Source organism: Puntigrus tetrazona, chromosome 18 (assembly GCF_018831695.1).
Source record: "Puntigrus tetrazona isolate hp1 chromosome 18, ASM1883169v1, whole genome shotgun sequence".
NCBI classification, from domain to species: domain Eukaryota; kingdom Metazoa; phylum Chordata; class Actinopteri; order Cypriniformes; family Cyprinidae; genus Puntigrus; species Puntigrus tetrazona.
Genome location: NC_056716.1, coordinates 2,598,266 through 2,610,067, shown reverse-complemented (window position 1 = coordinate 2,610,067; position 11,802 = coordinate 2,598,266). Strand labels below are relative to the sequence as shown.

At 36.4% G+C, this 11,802-nt stretch overlaps 1 protein-coding gene and 1 long non-coding RNA gene across 2 annotated transcripts in view; one reads left to right on the top strand and one right to left on the bottom strand.

Moving 5' to 3' along the window:
- The window catches only part of LOC122362676, a 36,365-nt gene extending 35,594 nt beyond the window's left edge, over positions 1-771 (bottom strand). The window contains exons 1-2 of the long non-coding RNA XR_006253149.1: positions 653-771; positions 164-290 (exon numbers count right to left, since the gene is read on the bottom strand). This is a non-coding gene — a long non-coding RNA (uncharacterized LOC122362676). The remainder of the gene's footprint in view (positions 1-163; positions 291-652) is intronic.
- A 342-nt stretch (positions 772-1,113) lies between these two features.
- On the top strand, positions 1,114-4,209 carry LOC122362681 (arrestin domain-containing protein 4-like). The gene is made up of 9 exons (XM_043264229.1): positions 1,114-1,221; positions 1,453-1,701; positions 1,815-1,881; positions 2,248-2,395; positions 2,825-2,927; positions 3,193-3,449; positions 3,623-3,767; positions 3,919-4,058; positions 4,159-4,209. Exons 2-9 carry the CDS (start codon positions 1,461-1,463, stop codon positions 4,177-4,179), a joined length of 1,122 nt encoding a protein of 373 aa, XP_043120164.1. The 5' UTR covers positions 1,114-1,221; positions 1,453-1,460; the 3' UTR covers positions 4,180-4,209.
- The last annotated feature ends 7,593 nt before the right edge of the window (positions 4,210-11,802 follow it).

The following is an 11,802-nucleotide window of genomic DNA, read 5'->3' as shown; positions in this document are numbered from 1 at the left end:
AAAGTAACACTAGAATTATGAAGCAGGAAAAAAAACCCTCTGTATTTCTTTCATTATTCTAAAATGCATTTCTAACTTTTTTTTTGGATTTGTGGCAGTATGTATTATTACTGTAGTGGGAACATAATGCAGCAGACGGTTTCTTGCAGGTTTGCATACTCACCATTGGGTGGTGATAAAGAGAAGACACTTCAAAAATATCTTCTTGCATCCTCAAAGGTGGGATATTTGCTGATCCAAGGTATGAGAGTTGAGGTGATTTTAACGGATTACAGAACGAACACCTTATCCTGTCAGTACAGAAATGAGGGTTATTTGCTACCTGGATCTCGACTGGAAAGTCTTTTAAACCAATTAAGCCCAAGAAATGTTTAAAACTATGTACATATATTTGTGCACTTGCCTGACTGGATGTTTAATAATAACACACTACTGATACATACCATAGTACTTCGTTGTAAGTGAAGCCAGTGCCCAAAATTATTTGTATACAACACAGATTTATGTTTTTTGTTTTGTTATGGACACATTTACAAAAAGTGGTGGACATAAATAGCTACAAACATGGTATATTTATTACGCTAATACCTAAACAGTGCGGCTAAATGAGTATACTTTTGTGTTTGTGAACAAATGGGGGACAAAAACAAACCTTTTATTAGTTGAGTGGAAAGTTTGGAAGTTTCTCGGCGTCAGAAACGCACCCGAAGAGCACAAAACGCTTCCAGATTAATCTAGGAACTGGCGAACTGGAACCGGAAGCAAGCGAGCTGATTGGCTGTGAGTCAGAAACTGACCAATCAAAACGAAGTATAAACCGTGTTTCTGGCTTAATCTCATCTCATATGTATGTTTTCGACACGATTCGGTCTATAAAAATATTTTTTACCTAAATGTATGTTATTATCTAAATGTAATGTGTAATAATATATATTGTATTTATTAAATCTCTCCCTTTTTTTTTTTTTTTTTTTTTTTTTTTTTTTGAGAGGGGTGACTTTTATTTAACTACTACCTACTACTTTATTTCTTGTTTTTTTTGTATGATCTGTTTCTGTACTGTAAAGTTAATCAAATTACAGCAACTTCCATGTGGGCGGGAATAGTGCCAGAAAGACACGTCAGCCAATTGTCGCATACATAAACACTGGGCGTGGCCTGCAAACAACCTGTGTCACTTATCGCATGGAGGATGTGATGCTGCTTGCAGCATAGTGCGAAGTAATTATAAAATGTCTATTTATTTATGTGGCCTATTTTAAACATATTTTGATATTGTTGACGCGTCTTCATAGTGTTATGTTGACTTTGGCAAACATAGTAACTTAATGTAATTTGTTTAAAACCAAAGTATCGCACTAAGCAGCAGACATGAGATTAGATAAACCGTCTGTTTGGTGCGCGTGTGCAAATGTAACGAGGCAAACGACATGAAATGTATTTGCTTTACAGAAACCAAGATGACACATACTGCGGTAAAGTCGCTGGATGTAATTATTGACAACAAGCAGAGAGTTGGTTACTGCTCTGGTGAAGTAGTGTCTGGACATGTTTCTCTCACACTCTCGGAAGCCACCGCATATACAGCCATAAGCGTGTTCCTGAAGGGATATGCTCAGGTGAGTTGGATGCATAAACGATCCCGATGTTCCGAAGAGAAGAGATGCCTCTCTTTATCCAAGACGCTTTTTGCAACCACGGGTATGTCGGCAAAATAACCTGAACGTGTTTTGAAAATCGAAGTGTGACGGGTTGAATCGCCTTCAAACCCATTAATGAGTGTAGTACTATTTAATTTACTAATATTTGATTAGGTCCCCAAAACCTTATCCTTGATAGTGGCACATATGAGATTCCTTTTGATCTGCAGCTGCCTCAAAGGTAAGTGCAACTTTTAAATATGTATCATGTAAAGTAGGGCCATCACAAGAACAGTACAGGGCCAAGATCCCAGTTGTCCTAGTGTGCGTGTGTGTATAGAGATATATATAGAGAGAGAGATAGATAGATACACACACACACACACACACACACACACACACACACACATATATATATATATATATATATATATATATATATATATATATATATACACATTACCGAAATAGTGTGGCATTGTGAATTTAGATTGTGTTGAGGCCTAACATAAAGGCTGTAAAGATTTATTGATTGCACTTCTCACTCTCAAAATTTTTTCCTTGTGTTCCTCCTATTCACAGCACTGACTTTTTTGTTGTCTCCTAGTCCTTTGATTTCTTCTTTCTCTGGAAAACATGGCCGTGTTCACTACACGGTACAGGCAGTTTTAAAAAGGCCATTCCATGAGAGTCAACGTGTTTGCAGAGAACTTTGCATCATCGGTCATATTGATGTCAACGTGCCAACATTAATCGTATGTCAAAAAACACGCACATACTCATTTCTATATTTTGCTTTTAAAAGGCTACCGTCTTGAACCTTGCATCTTAATATGCTTACTTCACTACATAGTAAATTAAAAACATTATATGAATCGAGTAGTATGTCTTCGTTTGATTGCTTCCATTGTCCTAACTGTAAATGAATTCCTAGTATTCTTAAAATCATATGAATGGCAAAAAAGTAACACAGCTGATGCTGTAAAGCACATGATAAAGTCTATGTAGAATGTTCAGACTTCATTCATATTATACACGCAGAGGCTATACTTTATAAAACATTTGAGCAGTTTTAAATTATTTCCTCTATTCATTGTGTGACCTGTAATGATGGGATGTGATGGTAAAATTTGCATTGCATTTTGCAAAATATCTCCTTACCTCTGACTGATTTACCGTTACAGTGTCCAGTGTCACAAACATGTAAGAAGATGATTGGCTGGTGGATCTTTACTTCTGGTCCCATCTCTCTGACTGCCAGCATAAGTCGACAAGGTTATTGCAGTGGTATGGGAAAATAATTATATTTTTATGATCTTTCTAGGTGTCAGGAGGACAGTATTGGAATATTTTAAATACTCTTTTACAGTATAATTAATTTATTACAGAATTTAAAAAAAAACAACAACTTTTAAACAGTGTTTTAACTTATGATCCCTCTGTAAACTTGATATGGATATGGCTGCATAGCAGTTTTCTTCTAATCTGATGTTATTTGAAATAATTAGCTTTTCGTGTTATGGCACAATTTTTTTTTTCATCTCTTCTCCAGGAGAATCAATCTCCATCCATGCTCTGATTGAGAACTGCTCATCTTGTCTAGTTGTGCCAAAAGCAGTGATGTACCAGATACAGACCTATACAGCCAAGGGTAAAACAAAAAGCTTCAAACAGGTGGTTGCCAGTGCTAGAGGAAATGCAGTGCCGTCTGACACTTCAAGCAGGTGGAATGGAAACGCGTTGAACATTCCTCCAGTTTCTTCCTCCATTCTGAATTCGGACATCCTGAGAGTGGAATACTTACTTGCAGTGAGTAAAAATGATTTACTCTTTTGTTTTTCTGATAAACATACTATAGTTATGGAAAATGTTGTGACATCAAATGCTTTTTTGTGTGTCTATTAACATCTATTAGCTAACAAGCTGCATGTATAAAACGTACTTGTGCAAATGGTTGTATGTTTGTTGTTTCTTTGCTCAAGGTTATTGTTCAGATACCAAGTAGCAAAAATCTAGAAGTGCAGTTTCCAGTGGTGATCGGTACCAAAGGTCATGACATTACCGGTCATTCCAATGCGAACATGGGCTTGCTGTACCCCGCATTTACCCCTCCAGACATAGCTCAAGGTATGATGATGCCAATTTCATGATGCAGCGAATTCTGATTTTATGTCAAATCATCGGTAAGGGGTTGATTGCTACATCCAGTGCATATCTTATATCCATGTATATACTCATTTTTTTTATCTTTGATTTCAATTGTAATATTTCCTGACAGCCCCTCCCAGCTATGCAGAGGTTATGTCAGAGGAGCGCAGAACTTCAACCTGCCAATCACAACCAGACTGGCTGCTAGATGGCTCAGCGTTCACTTGCGCTCAGCAGTTCCGCCTCCAGCCACCTCCTCCTTATTCTGAGGTTGGTCATTTCTTCATCCGTTCTCTCTTCCTGTTACACCTTTAATAGTATGCACAGTGTATTCATATTATGATTTTTTTTTTTTTTTTTTACATTGCAGATTTGCCCAAGTCAGCAGTAATCTTCATAGTAATGTTCACTTGAACCACCAGAAAACCACCTTGTTCCTTAATTACACTGTGTTGTTGTTTTTTTCACGTTGTTTATGGATTACAGGTGAAATGTTTGTGTTAATCATGAGCTCATGTTAAGGTTCAGTAAGGGGTAATTAAACGCATCCAGAATATTGACAGGTTTTGTCCACTTTGCAACGTATTCTGGTTTTCTTCTGTTTTTCTGCACTTTTCTGCCTGTTATTGTAATATCAGCTATTTAAAACATTCTGTAAGGGCACATAAAAAACTAATTCACACTAACAGGACACTAACTGTATGATTACTGGCCAGAATAAACTGCAATGTGGACCAGATTCCTATATTCTGGCTATGTGATACAACTAACGTGGCTTTAAGAAAAAGATTGATCATTTTTGGAATTTGTGATCATAATATCTAAATATTATGGTTGTTTAATGATTTAGCACTGACACACTAAACTCTTTATATTTATAAGGTGTTGTTTTGGGTCCTAGATGAGAAAGCCGTCACTGGGACCCTTTCAAAAGGGAGCATTTCATATCCTTTATGGTACATAATGTGCATAGTAATTTTTGAAAAGGTGCCACTTTAATGAAAACGTGAACTTTTTTTCTAAGAGTGTAGGTGCACTTGTATTCATGTAATATGAAATATTTGTTATGTCTAGCTGATCACGAAAAATAAAAACTGGAAAGCAAGTAGCCAGATGGGGTAAGCTTCTTAGTACCTTTAGTGTTATGTCATGTTTAATGTAATGAGCAGAAAAACTCTTCACAGTCTCACCTGTCAAAGAGGCCTTTTGTTTTGTAAAGGGAAAGATTACAGTGGCATAATTAGTTTCGTATTCATTGTCAGAGATGCATACATTTTAAGATGATGCTGATTTTGAAATTAACATCAACAATGACTTTGAAAGAAATACACACTTTTCAGTGTCACACACCATTTGGTTTTATTGAATGATTATGTAATTACACTTTTGCACTTTCTAAATTTCACAATTTCTGTTATGTTTTATTTTTAAAATTAAACATTCTAAATATACACAATTGTGCACATTTATTTCTACCAACAAATAATAATGTTACATTTTTTTCTGAAATATCAACTGGCAAATCTGATATTCAAAGAGAAAATGTTTATCTTATTACTGCTACATTCTGTCCTGTATTTTTCAAAATAAAGAATGATCTATCATATAACCAGAAAAAAAAAAATTTCACCAGATATTCAAGTTCACAAATTTTGCAACAGAAATGCTACCATCATACGGTACATGTACAAAGCTAATAATTTTGCTCACACGCTGTGCTGAACAATCACAAAATGTCAAACTCTTTCTATTTGGTAGCAAATGAAAACATTAGCATCAACCATCTAAAAAAAAAAGCTTGTAACTGAAAAATAAATGTATAGTAAACATTAAACATACTGCCACATAGAGTGCTGCACCCAAATGAGCATAAATACAATGAAAACCTACCTTACAATAGTGCACTCACAATACGTATTTAACTTCTGCGTCTCAGTAGTCCCATAAAGTGTATTATTGGACTGGCGGAGCCGCCTGAACTCTGAGTGCCCTGAACCCAAAGAGATATCTCGGGTGAGATTTTATCCGAGTGTGAATGTGCAATATTTATAAGAAGTGTGAATTATTTAGCATGTGGCCGTCACACAGCCAGCTGTTATCCTCTGAAATGCATCATTGATAAAAAACGAAGACCGAAATGAAAGATGTTAACCTATATGTTAATAGAATGTAAAGCTCTGCTTCAGCAACTTTCAGGCCACCCTCACTCTAAAACGAAAAATGTTTAACATAAAATGTTACTGATTGTTGAATATGCACTTTGCCTTTTTTATGCAGCTGAATGGGGGTTTAAAGGAAAAGTTCACCCAAAAAAAAAATTTGCTCTCTTCAGCCCATCCAAGAGATAATTTTCACTTCAGATGTTAACTGATTGACCAGATATGTGTGGATTACTTGTGGATTGTTGCGATGCTTTTATCAGCTGTTTGGACTCTTATCCTGATGGCACCCATTCACTGCAGAGGATCCATTGTTGAGCAAGTGTAATGCCAATTTTTTCCAAATCTGTTCCAAACTCATCTACATCTTCGATGTAAAAAATTGTCAGCAACTTTTATTGTTAAGTCATCCATTCCTTTAGTTTTACAATGATCTAGATGGTCCTGTCGCCTCATATATTCAGAGAGGACTAATAGACACGATTTACAGCAAAACTCAAAATAAATAGATCATTCAATGTGCTGCTCATTACGTAGTCAATTTCCCACGTTTCTTCTTAAGTATCTTGTGCAGTCAACAAAAGACACTTTTTGTTGAGTTCAGTCGTGTATCTCATTGACATTTCTGTAATGAATTCTACTGGCCAACAAAAATCTATTTTTCACATTGGAAAGTAGCAGCTAAACCCCGAATACTTTAGGATGATAAACAAAATTCAAGCTGGGGAAAAAAAAGTTTTACGTAAAGATTTTGTCTGAATCAATGTTTCTAAACAATGTGCACTTTTGTAAAAATGAAAATCATTTATGAATGTGGCAGAAGTAATTTATTAGAGCATTAATTTCATGCCTTGTCCATCTGCTGAAGAGCAATTGATCTGAAAGTCTCAAAACAATGCATCATTTTCAGTCAGAGACAGGGTTTGATATGGACTGTTTTGAACTGTTCAATATTTATGTCCTCATCCAGAGGGGTTTATTTTAGTTCTAATAATTGCAATCTGAAACAAGACTTTAATCTTGGAGGACGGCTGAGTCAATACAATATCTTGTGGCAAAGATCTTTTCTTTTTTTTTAGAAATATGAACCCCAACCATAATGTTGCTTTCAATAAGCTGTCTACTGTTGCTCTTCATTTGGTAATTGGATTCATAATCACTTGCCTTTGAATTAGAAATTGATGTTACAGAGTGCACTGACAATGCAGTGCTCATCTCTGTATGTTACTCTTATAGCTATATGGACTTGTGAAATCTTGTTCACGGAAACACTGAAAACTGTTTTTTATTATCTAAAATTCAACTAATTTATAAAATGCTGCGCAGAAACCATTTTACGATAATTTCTCCGATATGCGTATGTGCTATCAATGTGTATGTGCTATCCGATATGCGTATGTGGTTTCAGCTGCTTGTAAACTGCTCCTAATTAATATCATTAACATATAAAATAACCCTAATCATCATAATTTAGAGCAGCGAGCTGCAAGAACAGCTACATTTTCAAAAACCTGCAATACTTCAACAATAAAAAGCGCGTACGTCTGCTCAGGCCCTGAGGTGAATCTAAGCACCTTTCCACTGAGTAGCCCATAGATTTAAAACAAACCTCTTAATCCACCAGGACAGTATACAATAGTTAAGTGTTTTCTCGCATTTAGTCAAGTGAAGTAAACAGATATTCCATGCATGAAGTTAATACCTTGTACATTAGTGCTTCTTTGAACTTAAAGGGTTACACCACACCAGAATGAAAACGCTGTCGTTAATCACTTACCCCCATGTCGTTCCAAACACATAACTTCAACACAAATTCAAATATTTTGGATGAAAACTGGGAGGTTTGTGACTGTCCCATTGACTGCTAAACAATTGCCGCTGTCAAGGTTCATAAAAGTGTGAAAGACGTCATCTGAATGCTTTATCTGCCATCGGTGGTTCAACTGTAATATTAAGACAAAACAAAAAAATAATGACTTTATTCAACGATTCGCCACCATAACGTCACCTTATAGGGCCATTTTGGAGAGCATCTGCTAGATACATATAGCGTACACACTTCTGTCAGACACAATGTAAAGATATGCTATTTGTACAAATAAAATTAGAACTACACACAGAAGACGTATCTTTCCATTGAGTCTGACAGTCTCCCCATTTTCATTCAAAATATTTTAAATTCTGTTCCGAAGATGAACAAAGCTTTTATGGGTTTTCATTGCTTCTAGTCTGCACAGCGCCACATGCAGTCAAACACACCTATTGACTTCCACCACATTTAGACGTTATAATAGATAGTGTCATCTGAATAGCTGATTTAAAGAAATCCCGACTTCACGGTAAAGTGGAGAATATTGCATATTTTTACATTTTGTAAAACAAAGTTTAGGGGTCTTGAATCACCTTGAAGGGTTTTGGGGTTTTTTGCAGTAAGGATGGACATTATCCAATTGTCACATGCCTAATTCATACGTAAGTAATAATTAGAAACAAATTATTGATATGAGCTGAAATTTCATCTTATTTGAAAATTTGGCAAAATAATGGCTCACTACCAATCAAAGAAAACAGCAAAAAATTGCAAGTCATCCTCTCTGTTAAAATCTTCAGACATGTAGGTACAGCGCGCATCTTCCTCAGAATGTAAACAAGGCATAAGCATTCAGTTTCTATATAGAATATATAGGTTTTATATATGCACTATATTGCCAAAAGTATTCACTCATCCATCCAAATAATCGGGAATCAGGTGTTTAAAATCAAGCACCTAAGGCATGCAAAATGTTTTTACAAACGTTTGTGAAAGAAAGGGTCGCATCTCAGGAGCTCAGTGAATTCCAGTGTGGAACTGTGATGGGATGCCACCTGTGCAACAAATCCAGTTGAGAAATTTCCTTGCTCCTAAATATTCCACAGTCAACTGTCAGCTGTATTATAAGAACGTGGACATATTTGGGATCGACAGCAGCTCAGCCACAAAGTGGTAGGCCACGTAAACTGACAGAGTGGGGTCAGCAGATGCTGAGGTGCATAGTGCGAAGAGGTCACCAACTTTCCACGGAGTCAGTCGCTGCAGACCTCCAAGCTTCATGTGGCCTTACATTAGCTCAAGAACAGTGCGCAGAGAGCTTCATAGAATAGGTTTCCATAGCCAAGCAGCTGCATCCAAGCCATATATCATATATCTGAATGTTTCAGCATACCAAGACATTTTGGACAATTCTACGCCAACAACTTTGTGGAAACAGTTTGGAGCTGGCCCCTTCCTCTTCCAACATGACTGTGCACCAGTGCACAAAGCAAGGTCCATAAAGACATGGATGAAAGAATCTGGTGTGGATGAACTTGACTGGCCTATGAGTCCAGACCACAACCCGATAGAACACCTTTGGGATGAATTAGAACGGAGACTGAGAGCCAAGCCTTCTCGTCCAGCATCAGTGTGACCTCACAAATGTGCTTCTGGAAGAATGGTCAAAAATTCCCATAAACACACTCTTAAACCTTGTGGACAGCCTTCCCAGAAGAGTTTGTGCTGTTATAGCTGCAAAGGATGGAACCGACGTCATACTGAACCCTATGGATTAGAAGTGGGATGTCACTTAAGTTCATATGAGAGTATGTCAGAATGACAATTACTACATCAGTAGCGCCACATGTATGCTTCGCGTTAATGAATGTGCGTCGAACACTGACACGGTAGCACTTTAGAACAGGTAACACTTGTTAACTATTAACTACAACTTTTTTCTTAATAAATTCTTAATTTGCTGCTTAATATTGGTTAGTAAGGTACTTGTTAAATTTAGTTATTGTGTAGGATTAGGGATGTAGAATAAAGTCAGGTAGAATAAACTTAATTAGCAGTAATAAATGGCTAATATTCATTCTAGTTATATGCATGCTTATAAGCAACTAATAGATGTAACTATCACTTTAAGATGCTCACTAAACACATTTATATAGGAAACAATTAAAAAGCTCGTCCGCCTAACCTACTGAAGAACATGCCGGCAGTTTTTGAAGATGTACCTCGCATGTAAATGAAAGGCATGTTGTTGGAGAGCTTCAGTACACTCAGGCTTTAATCTCCTTTTATTTACATTTGTATAATTTGTTTTGTCCACTCTCAAGTGTGATATGAAAAGCCTGTTGGCACCATACACAGGCTTAGCAAAAAGCACCCGGCTGAGTGGACTAAAGACTCAGTAAACATTATGTTTCAGCATTACAATGCCGATAACTGCTGGAAGCCTCGGGTCTGTGACAGATAAGAAAATGAGCTGACTGTCAACCGTCAAACACCAGGTCTCCAAAACACCTCCACCTTTGTTTTGTTTGTTCCACCAAAGCTGTGTTTGTTGTCACTGGCTTAGAGGAAGCAAGTGGGGTGCTGGAATCAAGGACGCAGGGTCGAAGAGTTGTGTTTCCAGCAGTCGGAAAGCGGGTGACGCCACATGCTGTGATGCCTGAATTTCCCCTGTTCTTATATGAGGGGTTAAGTGAAGTCACTGAAGGTTTATCTGCCTTCATATTGCTCCCTGCCACCATCAATAAAATGCAACAATGTGTCTTGAAAAGTCAGCTTATAAAACTTTCAGGAAACTCTGAGAGCTTAAGTGATCTTCCCCCGGCTCCGCAGCAGCCCTGCAGCATCCAGGATGTCTGCTTATATTAATTTCATGGAGTTTAAGAGGTCAGCAAACTCATTTGGAGATTCTTATTCATTTATGAACCCAGCAACCCCTGTTCTGCAGCGCTCTAAGCTACAGGGCCTCGGATGCTTAAATTTACATGGAATATTATATAGTTAGGTGTGTGAAAAAGTATAGTGCTCTTGCTCAAGCAGTCAGATTAAGGCTAAGCAATACACTCGGAGATGACAGTCACCCACATTTTAATGAAAAGACAGGTGGATGAACCTATGTTTCATCTGCTCTGTTTTCCAGAGCTTTTGGATCATTGTTCATCTGAAATTCATAAGATTTCTAATGAGACAATGAGTAGCTTAACAGTAGACCTGAGGGGAACAGCCAGTAAAATTGAGTAAATGAGCTTCAAAGATACTCAGGGGAGTGCAAATGCATAATTCATTTAGTTTAACAATTTTTTAAATAATAATAAAAATAATTATTTCATATTTCATATAATGTTTTGGCCATTTTTATTGCTTTTTTTATTCTTTATATATGTCTTTTTGTCTTTTAATGTGGCAGGAAAAGGGATAAGAATAAAAACACAGCACTATTTTGCAAAATTTACATCAAAAATAAAATAAAGTAAAGCAGACAAAACTCATCAAACATTTTCTCAGAAAACATCTATTCCAACTCATCCACGTTAACAAGATTTTCCTCCAATTTATTATTTTTCCTATCTCCTGGAGTGCTTTAGCATTGATATTATGAGGAATAAATATTTTCCAGTTAATGCAAGAGCAATGCAGTGATTGCTTTTGGCAAAAAATCATAAAAAAGGATTTCACTTGGTCCCAGAGGTAGTAATATGACACACAAACAATCAAGAGATTTATTCTATGAAAATAAGGCCTGGAAAAAAAATAAACGATACTGTGCCACATTAAAAGAAATTCTCTAATCATCCTTATATTAAAATCTATTCTAATAATATTAGACTGAAATGTACAATACATGTAATGCTATTGCATCTTGCTAAAATGCCAAGAGAAAAAAGATAGTCATATTCTAAACAAGAACATTTTAGAACTTTTTGCATTTTACGTCGATGTATGAAATTATAGTACATAAATACATTCGATTAAATACAATAAAGAACCTTCAAACAATATTGCAAATAAATAACAAGCCTTCAGAACGTAATCATTTCCATCACTT

Bases quoted from the DNA above. Each gene is read 5' to 3' on its own strand.
- LOC122362681 (XM_043264229.1), top strand. From the start codon at position 1,461: ATGACACATACTGCGGTAAAGTCGCTGGATGTAATTATTGACAACAAG. The intron at 1,882-2,247 runs GTAAGTGCAACT...GTTGTCTCCTAG, and splicing joins GATCTGCAGCTGCCTCAAAG to TCCTTTGATTTCTTCTTTCT. The intron at 4,059-4,158 runs GTTGGTCATTTC...TTTACATTGCAG, and splicing joins CACCTCCTCCTTATTCTGAG to ATTTGCCCAAGTCAGCAGTA.